The 13,643-nt window shown below is 37.0% G+C and overlaps 1 protein-coding gene across 1 annotated transcript in view; it reads right to left on the bottom strand.

The window, feature by feature from the left end:
• The window catches only part of cxxc4 (CXXC finger 4), a 35,359-nt gene extending 24,312 nt beyond the window's left edge, over positions 1-11,047 (bottom strand). Inside the window, exons 1-2 of the mRNA XM_084402925.1 lie at positions 10,828-11,047; positions 8,605-9,543 (exon numbers count right to left, since the gene is read on the bottom strand). Of these exons, the coding sequence (XP_084259051.1) occupies positions 8,605-9,429 (825 nt within the window). The 5' untranslated portion in view covers positions 9,430-9,543; positions 10,828-11,047. The remainder of the gene's footprint in view (positions 1-8,604; positions 9,544-10,827) is intronic.
• Positions 11,048-13,643: the final 2,596 nt, after the last annotated feature.

Genomic DNA, 13,643 nt, shown 5'->3' with positions numbered 1-13,643 from the left:
CACACAGTGTGTTCCGGTCCAGAGACATGATAACTCAAAACAGGTCATATGCAAGAGTTGGTGCAGACCACAAAACTTATCGGACCCATTTGAATTCTACACAGAGTGCTGTATTTTATTAAGTTATGGAGGTGAATATAAGGAGAAATGGTTAGACAGCCATTACAAACAGCGCTAATGAGCAGATTAAACAACACTGGTGCCACCCACCAGCCTGAATTTTAAGATTTTCAAACTGCACATCATAACTATTACTAAATATCAGTTTCATATTAAATACAACTTAATTTTTAATACAATTGTGGCTGTTACAAGCTGTCAAATGCATATTTGCTGGTCTGTAATGCAAACGAAATGCGACTGGCTATTTAAAAAAAGGGACGAGCTCTTCAATATGCCTTGCCCAGACTTCTTGTTTCAATCGGAAATACCCCAAAGCAATATTCTTTTAATTTGTCCCCATAATGTAAAAAATTTTGTACGTTTAAAAAGAAAATACTATTTCAGTCTTTCTACTTAAAAATGTCTTACTTGCCATTTCTTTGTAATTATTTGTGAAAGTTACTAGTATTTTCTGAGTGAAAACTGTTTCAAAGTAAATCCTGCACATCCTATTTTTAAGTGCATTGTTCATACCCAAATATGTAATACGGAAATTCAGAGGAGACTCAAGTATTTGACCATATCACAGTCTTCCATGCTGTATAGTGTGCTGAGATATAGTGTGATTAAAATGATAAAATGAGTAAATGGTTATTGAGCAACAGTAGTGTTGGATTCAGCATCAAGTAATGCAAAAGATTTCAGCTCAGAATGAGACTGTCTAAAACTGGCATTTTATGTCATTTTAGTTTACCATAAATGCTTATCAGTACATTCAGCAGTACACTTTAACCATGTTTCAAAGACAAAAGAAGTAATAATGAAATTACATAAATATATACTTACGTCCTACTTTAATTGTTCAAAAAAACATTCTAATCTTCTAACATTCTTAAATACGAATTGCATTTAAGATCAATTTAAACTATAATAAATTTTCATTTAATTGCGATTAATATGTCCAAAAACATAACATTCAGTTTGCATTTAAGTATATACTTTTAAAGTATATAATTTCTGTCTCAAGTACTCTTTTTTAAAGTGTTCTAAAGTGTACTTTTTTTTTTCACAAGGGTATTATGAGCCTTGATCTCACGTGACACAATTTTTCAAATTTGTCAAAAGTATTTTTTCTGTCATTAGGGTTTTTTAAGTGTACCAATAACTGAATCAGTAAATGTTACTGAAATGTGGAACAAAATATATGAAATGTTGGCATATTATCTATGCCCTTAATGTAAATGCGTTGACTTTCCTCACAAACAGGTCACTGCAATGATGGGGGAACCATTTAACTTCTCAGCCAGAGCTAGCTATCAATTATTTACAGTCACCTGTTTAAAATTTAAAGTGCCACACATTAACGTTCCCAGCACCTACACTTTCACCCTGACCATCCTCCAATGATCCGCCACCCCTCCCCATCCTAGAAACGGCCAATGATAATGAGTTGCTTTCGCCAGTGAACTGGAGATGTTAAATCAAGCCAGGTCAGAGGAGATGGCAGGCGTCACGGTAAGGGCACAGGCCAGGCATGTCCGATTACGTTTCGGTCTTAATTGGTAGCACAAGCAAAAACAATACATTCAGCAACAATGTTGTAGCACATTGTGTAGAGCGCTGGGATTTTGGGCGACAGAACTGGTGGAAAATATTTGCCGAAAATAAAAACAGAAACCCAGTGGTAGACAGTACCAAAGTATTTTTTTTTTTATAAACCTTTACTTCACTTCATTCCAGTGCATAATATCGTACTTTTTACTCCACTAAATTTAATAATAACATTTATTTGAAACTGAAGAAATCGCCACCCGCTCTGCGACTTGATAGTGGTGTCCGATTCTTGAATGACCTGATTCTTTTCAGTTAATCTGTTGAATCGGTTCACAAATCGCACTGAACATTTGGCTTGAGTGATGGCGTGAAAAGCAAGTTACTAATGCCGAATTTTATGCCCATCCAAAAAATCCAAATTACAGTTTTTCTCAGTCGCTTTGGTGCATTTCTCAGATCAGAAATGAAATTCTCAAAACTACTTGTTCAACCTCCACATCATCTAGTCACTTGTGGACATCATAAAAGCAGTTTCTCATTCTTTTGAACAAGCTGTGATTGCTTTGGTACATTATTGCAGTTGATTATGTACAATTGTCTGCGGTTTCCTACATTATCAGTTGCTAATGCCATGTTGCTCAAAATGTATTAAATAGTTCTCTGTGCAATAGTCTTACCCCTCAAAACATCTAGTCATTAGTTCATCGTATACTTTCACTAATGAAGAGAATATAGATCAACCAATGAGAATTTTTTTATTAGACCACTAGTAAAAGTGTAAGTGTGAATCCTATCCAGTCTCTTTCAATCAATAACTCACATACAGTAGTATGTAAATTTGTACTTTTGAAATGGATATATGGCATACAGAAGAAATGCAGCTTTGTACATTTCAATACAGTAACTGTCATCCAAACTGTTGCCATAGTTTACATCAGGTAATACTAACAGAGTGCAGTGTTTTATTGACAACATGACTGAGCGATTTGACTGTCTTATCCGTACACAATGACACAAGGACTTGTCATTCTGATGGCACTGACATGTTCATTGACACATATATTTACTTTTGAGAGATGAACTAAGGATTTTGAGCAAGAGACTGGCAATTTTATTGGGGTATCTGTACTTTTACCCTTTTCATGTAGGGCCTACTTGATTTGTATCCACCACTGCAAACCTCTCCACAAATTACAATTTGTATTTGTAAGATTTGAAAATTGTGGTGGAGGGGAACATTTCCAGCTTTACATTTTACTTCATTTTGCGCTATCTTCCAAATCTACTGCTTCAAAAGTACCATGCCAGGAAGTATTGTCAGTGATGCTAAACGCCATTGGTACTCTAGATCAATCACATTGGTTTGAATATAGTACATATTTCAGTGTCATAATTTACTCATCTTCATGTCATTCCAAACCTGTATGCATTCTTATTCATACTTCTGCAGAACACAAGAATATTGGTTTGGTGATCATTTAAAAAACACTGAGGCCTTTCTCAAAATATCTTCTATTATTTTCCACAGAAGAAAGAATCATTCAGGTTTATAGCGATTATAGCGACCCCGATTTTTGGGTGAACCATCACTTTCAATTTTAGTCTGTTTCTGTTTTTTGTGATATTTTGAACGTGTTATGTACTGTGCATACTATATGTTTGGTTTTTAATGACATGTTTGTGAATAAATGATACAAAAATGGTCCAATTCATAGAACAAACAAAATTCTTTAATTTCCTCAAGCAAAAATAATCTATAATTTATGCAGCATTTAAGCTGTGGTACCTCTCATAATCACTAAGATGAAAAGCCCTGTTGTATTACTAAATCTCTCCTCACGCATTACCATAAAAAGCAGCAATTTTTGCTTGCCTTACACACTATACAGAAGTGTTCATGTTTTCACGATGACAGAAAATTATCAGTTGCTTCATGTCCTAAACAGACATTACATGTGACATATTACTGTAAATAAAAGTAAAACCAATCAATTTCCAATATAGATCCTGGTTTATGTAAGCACACAGCCTCTTGATCAACATCTTTAAAAAAAATTCCAACACAAAACCTATGCTCAAACTGTCTGACTAACCTGGAGCATTACTGGACCCAAAGGAAGCTCAGGAAATGTTAGAAAAGATAAGATGACTCTGCTAGACTAATCCATTCTGGTGGCAGAGAGAGAGAGAGAGAGAGAGAGAGAGAGAGAGAGAGAGAAACAGCAGAGCAGTGACACAGGGTAATCCTCCGGGGTCTTGCATTAGCGTGCTAAATTAAAGGCGGTATTAGATTAAATTGGCTCTCCGATTTCAGGGGTGTAAGTAAAATTCTAATTTGCATTTTCCACTGCCGCTTAAGATATAATTAGTTCAGGGTGATTCCCAGGTGCAAAACACTGACAGCAACATCCAGCTGCTTACTGTGAGTTTATCATTTGTTAGCAGCAAAAGGTCCAATCAGCTGGTTCTACATATGTGTGTTTGTGGGTTATGTATCTGTTCGTATAGGCTTATTGGGAGCAAGTCAATTATAAATAAAAAAAAGAGTGTATCTTAGTTTGAATGTGTCTGCAGATGCTTGTGTAAAGACACATGGTTCTCCTATACTGGTCATTACACATGTTGGCTCAATATAAATTAATGAAGGAACTGTGTGTGGGCAGAGGATGCAAATCAGTCTTACAGCAAACTCTGATCATACCTCACACATTGAATACAACAACAAAGAGTCTATAAAGACCTATCACGGACGGAGAAAAAAAAAACATAACCTCAGCATTATAAATAAATGTGATCAGGTTTCTCCTATATTTAATTGATCAAAAATACAGTAAAAACAGTAATAATATGAAGTGTTATTACAATTTAAAATAACTGTTTTTTATTTGAACATATTATGTAATTTATTCCTGTGATGGCAAAGCAAAATTTTCAACAGTCATTACTTGTCTTCAGTGTCACATGATTCTTCAGAACTCATTCAAATATGCTTATTGTCAATTTTGAAAACAGTTGTCCTTAATTTAAAAAAAATATTTCTTTATAAGAATGTAAAAGTCTTGACTATCATTTTTGATCAAATGATTAGCATTTGAAGGATTTACTTAAAATATGAACATATATACAGTTATTATAGTTTTTTGTCTTTGTCTTCCACAGCTCCCCAATCTATATTTCTAATAATGGTCACTGAACATGATATCTACACCTTTGTACCCTTCTAGATCTAGATAGATTCATCTCTGTATCAGTCCATCTACACCTAAAGTAACATGGTCATTAAAACTTCCACCAAGGACGTTTGTGCTACAGAACTCAAAACTGTATTCTACAGGACAGAACAGTATTCCACAACCCAGAATCCCATACAAAAAAAATTAAAACTGCCATAATTTCTTCATTTAAGACATATGAATACACTTAAGGTGAAGTCTGTAACCTCTGTTCCATAAGAGGCACCAAATGGAAAAGCAAAAAAAGTTTTCAATCAGGTTTTCATACCAGAACACGTCTGCCACTGCATGGTCAGCCAAACTGACAGGATATTTAAAGACTGAATATTTTGAAAAGTGCCATAGAGGAGCACTGCTTAAATTTTAATTGGAAATATTAGCAACTTGGCCTGTACATTCATGGTAAAGTAATGAGAAGAAAGTAGAACAACATTATCCTTGCTGTTACAACACCAAACACATGTAACAAACTGTATTCACATGCAACCTTAACCTGCACACAAGTCAACACATTTGTGATCCTGGACCACAAAACCAGTCACTTGGGTAAATATTTTTTTTAATTAAGTTAAAGATGTATACATCATCTGAAAGCTGAATAAATAAGCTTTCCGTTGATGTATGGTTTGTTAGGACAGGACAATGTTTGGTCGAGATACAACTATTTGAAAATCTGGAATCTGAGGGTGCAAAAAAATCTAAACATTGAGAAAATCGCCTTTAAAGTTGTCCATTTATGCTCGTGATTGTGCTGCATTCACTCACAAAAATAAATGTTTTATATATTTATGGTAGGAAATTTACTAAATATCTTCACGGAACATGATCTTTACTTGATATCCTAATGATTTTTGGATATTCGATAAGTTTTACCCATACAATGTATTGTTGGTCATTGCCAAAAATTTACCCGTGCGACTTGTGACTGGTTTTGTGATCCAGGGTCACATTTAAAGGGGTCATATAATGGTACATGCACTTTTACAAGTTGATTGTACTGAAATGTGTGTTGGCAGTGCCTGTACACAACCATCATAAAATGATACAAATCCATCCAGTGTTTTTTTTTTAATCTTCTTATATGTTTTCCCCCATCTCAAATTAAGCCCCTCCCATGATTGTTGATTGACAGCAGCGTTTCAACACAGACCGCGCGGACCAGCGCGGTCATTGTTGATACACTGGAGCACTGTCTATGAGCAGAATGGCGTCTAAGCGATTTTGGTGTTCTGTTCATGGGTGCAATAACGAACACATCAGTCATTTTGATGTTCCTAAATCCGAACCGCTGAAGACGCAGTGGCTGAGTTTGTTTTCGAAGGGAATATTCCCCACGATCAACGTCAATGCTTTCATGTTTGCGCGAATCATTTCACACACCAGACTGCTTTACGAACGAGGGTCAGTAACGTTATAAAGCTGGTTTTGCTAAGAAGCTGCTCCTGAAAAAAGGATCAGTACCAACTATTCGTGTTCCTGCTGCACCTCCAGAATAACTGAAGTGAGTGTAACGTTTTATTAACCTTTATATTCATATTTATATTAATCTTTGCAAATCGCTTGCACGCTTCACGATGAATGCGGCTGTTTACACTCAGGGTACATTACGGCATGTTTTCTATGTACGACGTTCTCAATATAATTCATAATCCCACATTTATAATGAACAACGCGTTATGGTTATTGTGTTATGGTTATTACAAACGGTGTACGCACAGAACAGAGGGGCGGGGTGAGCAAAGCTCATTATCATTTAAAGACACATGCACTTAAACGGCGTGCTGAAAACAGAGCTGTTTTTGACCAGGTAAAATTAGTGTTTTCTTACAATACTAATGAGAATTTTTAATTAAAGTATATTACAAACTTTTAATTTAGACCCTAAAGAATCATATTAGCTTGTACAAAAATGGAATTATATGACCACTTTAAGAAACCTTTATTAAAAAATCTTTCCATGCACTTAATTAGCAGGTGGAGAATTACTTTAGGTATCACTTGTGATTGTATTTTATTGAATGGAAAGAAACTGAATGTTGGCATCAGACATACAAGTCAATGTGCAATTTTTAATCCTTTGTTTTTGTGCATTGATTGCATATTAGGTGAGTAGGCAGTCATTCGATGATGATTAGCGTTTACACTACAAATGTATGTGCCTTTAGGCCTCGTTTACACTGCAGGTCTTGATGCCCAATTCTGATTTGTTGCCTATATCCGATTTTGTTGACAGTCCGTTTACACGTTCTTTCAATTGTGACCCATATCCGATTCATGTGTTTACACTTGCCATACTATCTGAAACATTGCGCATGCTTAAAGGGTTAAATTATCTGGCACAGATGGACAAACGCAAAATATGATTGATGCTAGCTCTGCGATATATGCGAAGTTCGCCAAACATCACCATGATTATTAGGCGGAGGACGAAAAGTGCCATCATTGCAGCCTGTGCATATGCTTCAGTTATTGTGTGTGAGAGATCTCAGGACTGGTGGGAGCTTATTGTGGCGGGCTTTAACGAGAAGCAGTGGGTCCGAAATTTTGGGATGAGCAAGTCAACCTTTGATATGTTGTGTCAATGTTTGTCTACATTCCTCTCCTACGACGACACAACGTTTCGTCGGGCCATCCGTCCCTTTGCAGAAGCGCGTCTGGGTTTCTCTCGTCATTAAACCACGGAGATAGCCTCAGAAAATCCGATCTGCCTGTTTACATGACAGTCGCATTGGCACATATCCGATTTATATCTGATTTATTTCCACATATGAATGAGGCCTGAAACCGATCTCGAAATATCCGAATGCATGCGTTTTTTTTTTCCTGATTACACTGTCATAGAACACATCCGATCTGTGTCAAATATGAGCAAAAAATCGGAATTGGGTCACATTTCACTGACAGTGTAAACGAGGCCATATGTGTCCCAATGTGTAATTGTGTAAGATCAGATAATGGTGCATTGCAACCTGTTTACACTTGTGTTTTGCACTGTCCACATCACCTCACACAAGACGAAATGGTCATGCCCTGTGTAAACAGAGCCTTTGTTTAAGGTATTTGTTGGACTGTTATATTTGTATTTTACTTGGACCAAAATTATGGATAAATCACTGCCTGTGCATTTTATAGAACTTTCATGTCAGAAATAATAAAAAGTGGTTAATCCGTTTGATTGTTTTTGCTATTTTCTTTTCAGTGTGTAAGGACATCAGGAAGAGAATCTAGACTTTCCACATCCCAAGTGTGAAAGAAGAACAGTAGCAGGAATTTTCCTATTGCTCTCATTGTGGGGGAGATCGACTAGCCTCGTCAGGAGACAGTTTCTATAATTGGTTAAAATGACCAAGAGCAGAGAAGGATGGCTCTCTGCTGTAAACCATTTCCCAGCTCAGCTTGGAGCAGAGCCAAGCCCTGGGTTGTTCGGATGCGTTCCAGCCCCAGCCTGACTGGCAGCAATTAGGGGTGTCTGAGCCAAGCTCAGCTTGCGCTCCGCACAAACACCCCTAATTACTGCCAATTAGGCTAGGCGGGTAGGCAGATTTGAGAAGCCGGGGGGATGTTCAGGCATGGGTGGGCATGGAAACAATTTTCAAGGGCTTAGAAACGTGACTAGAAGGAAAGGTTAATGCTTTTGAGTGCACGGAGGGAGGGAGGGAGGGAGGGAAGGAGGGAGGGAGGGAGGGGGAGTGTGGTGTCTGAGCCGTCGTCTCACCTCTAGTGATGAGCCAGGCTTCTTTTTTAGCTCCTCGCATTTCCGAAACTTGCAGATCTGGTGGCCCGTCTTACGGTTCCGACAACTGCTGCACACTCCACAGTTGATTAGCCTCCTGCAGGGCGCGCAGACCCCACACCTTTTCCTTTTCTTTTTTGCTGGGTTTCCGCTGGATGCAGAGGAATTATTCTGTGGGCAGTCTGCCAGATTGGCAATTTGAAACGCACTGTCTGTAACGGCTGCTGAGGCTGCGGGGGAGTGAAGGGCTGTCATGACGATGACCCCGGGAGGTAATGAGATGCCCCCTAAAGCCGGAATAGCGGAAAAAGTTCCAACACGTTCCGGGAGATTCATTATCTCTGCTTCAGCAGCACCGCATTTCAGCTTGTTCATGCATTCTCCTGCTAAAGGTCTGCAGTGTTCAGGGGATAAGCTAGAGAGGAAATTATTATTTGCCATTTGCAGCGTCTCTGGCGGCACGCCAGGTTTCCCCGGCCTTTGGGAGTCATTTCTATGCATGCTGGTCCTATTAGGGTTTATTGCTGCTGATTTCCTTCCCCAGAGCATGCTGTTATCACAGTTCCAAGGGGACACACCGATTCTGGCACTGGGAAAAATTGGTGTCGTTATGCGGGCAATCTTAGCAGTCTGTGGAAATGCCCCATTAGTTTTGTAAAAGTTTGCAAACGACCTGTACCTTTCCATTTCGGCATTGTAATCCAACAGCTGGCTTAATCCACCGTCCTGAAGATTATCCTTTTGCAAGAGTGACACGTCTGTGCTTTGGCCACTTTCAATGCAAAGTGCGTTGTTAAGATTAGACATGACTGCTAAGTTTCAAGCGCTCACAAGAAATATTTGGGGGAGGATAGCAGTTGGTTTTTGTCAAGGTGAAGCTTGTTAGACACAAGACGTTACCATCCTGGTTTATCCTCTCCACTAAAACAAGAGAACAACAATTACGGATACAAGTGACAAACATTTACTGGTCATCATCTGGCACTTCCAAATCACTCAAATCTAGTGAAAGCTTTTTAATTCACACGTCAAAATTGTGAATTACTGATTGCTTTAGTCATAAAATTGGGATTCTAATCTTGTGACTTACCAGAGTAGCTATGAAACTTTAATGTTGCATAACAACAGAAAACAGACATTTGCATATGTGAAAATCATAAGATTAGTACAGTAAAATTACAGTAATTTTAGGATAGGACCACTACAAATAAGTAGCATCATAATAGAGAAAAAAAAAACATTCATGCACATTTTACGTAAAAAAAAAGTTTTTTTCGATAATATCTTAAATATAAGCAGCCTCAACCTATAGAAGTCTCGTACAAAATCATATATGTAATCATGCATCAAGCAAGTTCTTATGAAAATATGTAGAAAAATGAATCACATTGTCAAGATTCACCCAATGATACAAAGATGCTTTGTTGGGCTCTCTCCAACCAAGTCTCAGACCTTGACAACTGTAGTGTGTAGGGGGATCCATTTCCGATCTCCCAGTCTGGCTGGGTTTTGTTGCCACAGATAAAAGCCCATTAGACACATCTTCCTCTTCTTGCATTACCTTACTACAGAATCTCTCACTGACTGTCTATACTACACAGCAAGAAGACAACAGCAATTCAAAGCACTGTGAACATCTGAATCTAAATTTAATCGTACATTTCCACCTGAGAGACAATACTGGAAACCCATCTAAGACCCTGTCATTAATCATTTGAGACCTCACATGAAGCAAGTAATGTTTCTTTATTAAGTTTGTTAAAGAGGCTCATGCTCTTTTATAACTTCCTTATTAAAGGCAAAAAGAACAAAACTGAGTAACAAATATGACTTTACACTAGCAAGCGCAATAAGTTTTATCTGTTCTGAGAAACAATCCACACTGTATTGATGATGCAAATTATTTGTTTACTATTGTTATCATCGCTTGTTTTAAGTAAAAGTTGCTTTTAAAACGTCGATGTTCAAGCTGTAAACAAAGTTCAGAGAATACGAAATATCCGATACTCAGAGGAGACAGAAAGAGGTCGAGAGTAGACAACTGTGCCTTCGATTACAGCCCGAGACACATATCAAATTGCATAATGGGATTTAATCACTCTGGTGCCAACAAAACCACCCGAAATAAATAATAAAAAAGTGGACATTCAGAAAGCATGCGCCACTATCGCTAAGCCAGAAAAAAAATGAAAGAGCATCACCTACCAGACAATCCAGACACTAGAGCAGCACATTACTGCGATGAATACACAATACACAACACGCGCCGAGTGATCACTACACAAACACCATCTTTACGCACAAAACGCCATTGTTCATGCGAAGAAAAGTAGAAGGAAAGGTATATGTTCGTGATGGCGTCCGGGTTGAGGCTGTTGTCCGTGGAGCGATGACTGGAGGTGAGGTGTCTCCTGTCGCTGTGTGTGGCTGATTGGTGCTGAGGTGAGGAGGATGGGGATGTGGACACCAACTGATCATTGGCTGGAAATTACTATAGAAACACCAGGAGCTCTGGGGAGGGGGATGCTCATCAATCGCCACCGGGAAACAGCGTGCTTTCTCTCGCTATCTGTTTGGTAACTCTTTACATTACAGTATCAGATATTAATGAATTACAATATTAAGTGTATTTAAAAGCAGTTACACAAAATATTTTCATAGACACCCTGGTTCATAACACTGTCAAAAAGGCAGTCAGCTCACTAGGTTGTGTGACACAACAATTAGCCAAAGTACACTGGTTAAAACGATATGTCTGGTACACTAATGAGCTTCATGTGACAAAAACATAAACAAACTGGTTTTATTCAAGTCAAAATTATAATTAAATTTTCTTGACTTCAATGAAATAAGCTACATTTATTTACACTAACAAAAGTCATTTTAAATGTAAGATTAGAAACAGTACCATACAAGGGAACATTCACAGAAGCTATTATGAAGAAAATCAGGGTCCTAAAAAATGAAGGTGAATATTTTATGAATATATTTTATGTTCCACCGAATAAATAATGCAGGTTTGGAAACAACATGGGTAAACTATCTCTTTAAGGTAACAAATGCACACTATCGCTAATTGTGTACTTTACATGCTAGGTTATTTTGTACTTAGTAATTTCTAGAGTAATTACAATAGACAGTGTAGTCTTTTCTATTTAGTTTCTTGATGAGGTGTCAAAGTGCCTTCTATCTGAAGACATCTATGATAACATGTAGACAACTGAAATAAAATTGGGGGCACGGTGAGACACTACAGGCAAAAACAGTGATTTTCATGCATCTATCAATTTTGAGATTTCGGGCTTTTTGGCTTTTCATAGTGTATTTTAGACTAGTGGACAGAAAACATCCCAAATACACTTTTAACTGTATAGAGCACTTTATCTATTTGCGTCTGTAGATTTCAATTACAGTATATATCTTTAAAAGCCGTTTTCTCAAAATGAGTTTTTCCTCTTGAGCCAGAAATATCCACTTCAGTAACACTTACATACTCCAAACTTTACAGTTTTATTCTTATCTATATTCTGAAGGTTTTTACACAACATTTTATTCCCCAAAAAAGGCGAATTTTTTATTTTATTTTTGGCTGTTTGATAGTATTTTCTGATTTGTGTAGTGTTAAAAAGAGATATCCAAAATCCCCTCTGTAAAAACCTTTGACTCTAATATGCACTAATATGTATTAATATTCACTCCAAAAAATGAAACAAGAATTTTAAATCTGACTTCTTCCAATGTTCAGATTAGATAACGCCTAATTTGTATATTTAAACATAGCATTTTAGAAAACTTGTAATACAACAAATGTTTGCAATTATTAATGCAATCAATCAACTGGTGAAGTATAGTGATATTTATTAGTTTTTTACCCTATTCACCTGGGGTTTTGAATTTGTCAAATATAATTTTATTGTCATTGATTAATGTGTGTTTAAAACAAAAAGACTGGAGTGGACTTAATTTTGCATTGGCTGTGGATTTGTACATCTTTATTTTGCAATGTTAACCAAAACAAATGCTAATTTAATATTTGTGCTAGTTTAATATGAATTTTGTGCATACATTGTATATAACTACACTCACATTACTGAATGTGTATTAACATGCCTGTACTAAAAGCTTAAAAGTAGGTCCACAAGAAAGAATGCAATTCATTACAATTATTAATTTAAAAGGAAAACAATTTAAAAGCTCTTGGTGAATTCCTGGTGACAAACTACACTTCCTAAAATCCTGAAGCACAATCCACCAATCAGAGAAGTCCTGTTATTACCATAGATATTCGAGCAGGAACAGTGTACTCCCAGTAGCATATGTGTCCTATTCATTTCCCATTCATTTTCTCCATTGATATTCCAGATATTCATTTAAAAAAATGATGAATACATTTGCGACCATATTTAATAAATAAATAAAAAATGTTTTTTTCAAAATAAGGATTTCATTTACAATATAGGAAATTAACCATTCAAGTACCTAAAACACAAGAAAACACACACACACACATATTCTTGTACATCTATCTTTGTGAGGACATTCATTGACACAAAGCTATCTCTAGCTCCTTACCCTAACCCTACCCATCAAAACTAAGTCAAGTCAAGTCAAGTCACCTTCATTTATATCGTGCTTTTAAAGGAACACTCCACCGTTTTTTGAAATAGGGCTTATTCATATTCTTTCATAAATTTAGATAGGTGGGTAAATGCATTTTTGTCTCAGTGCATGCATTGTTTTAGTTTGACAGGGTCGGCGCTAGCTTAGCTTAGCACAATGAATGGAATCCTTTGTTGCCAGCTAGCATGTCCTAAGTAAAAGTGCTAAAAAAAGTTTTTAAAAAACCCACGTAATTACTTCTTGTGGCCTGCGTATTCACAACGAGTAGAAATAGCGATGCAGATTAACACTAGGTGATTTCTTAGGCAGATATTGACTTGGGACTATATTAGGGGGAAGCACAGGCGAAGCACGGCTACTTAGGCGAAGCACTGCTACTTGGGCGCAGAGATATCACGCAA

Source organism: Rutilus rutilus, assembly GCF_951802725.1.
Source record: "Rutilus rutilus genome assembly, chromosome: 2".
NCBI lineage: Eukaryota > Metazoa > Chordata > Actinopteri > Cypriniformes > Leuciscidae > Rutilus > Rutilus rutilus.
The sequence above is the reverse complement of the archived record's forward strand: the minus strand, read 5'-3'. Positions and strand labels throughout refer to the sequence as shown.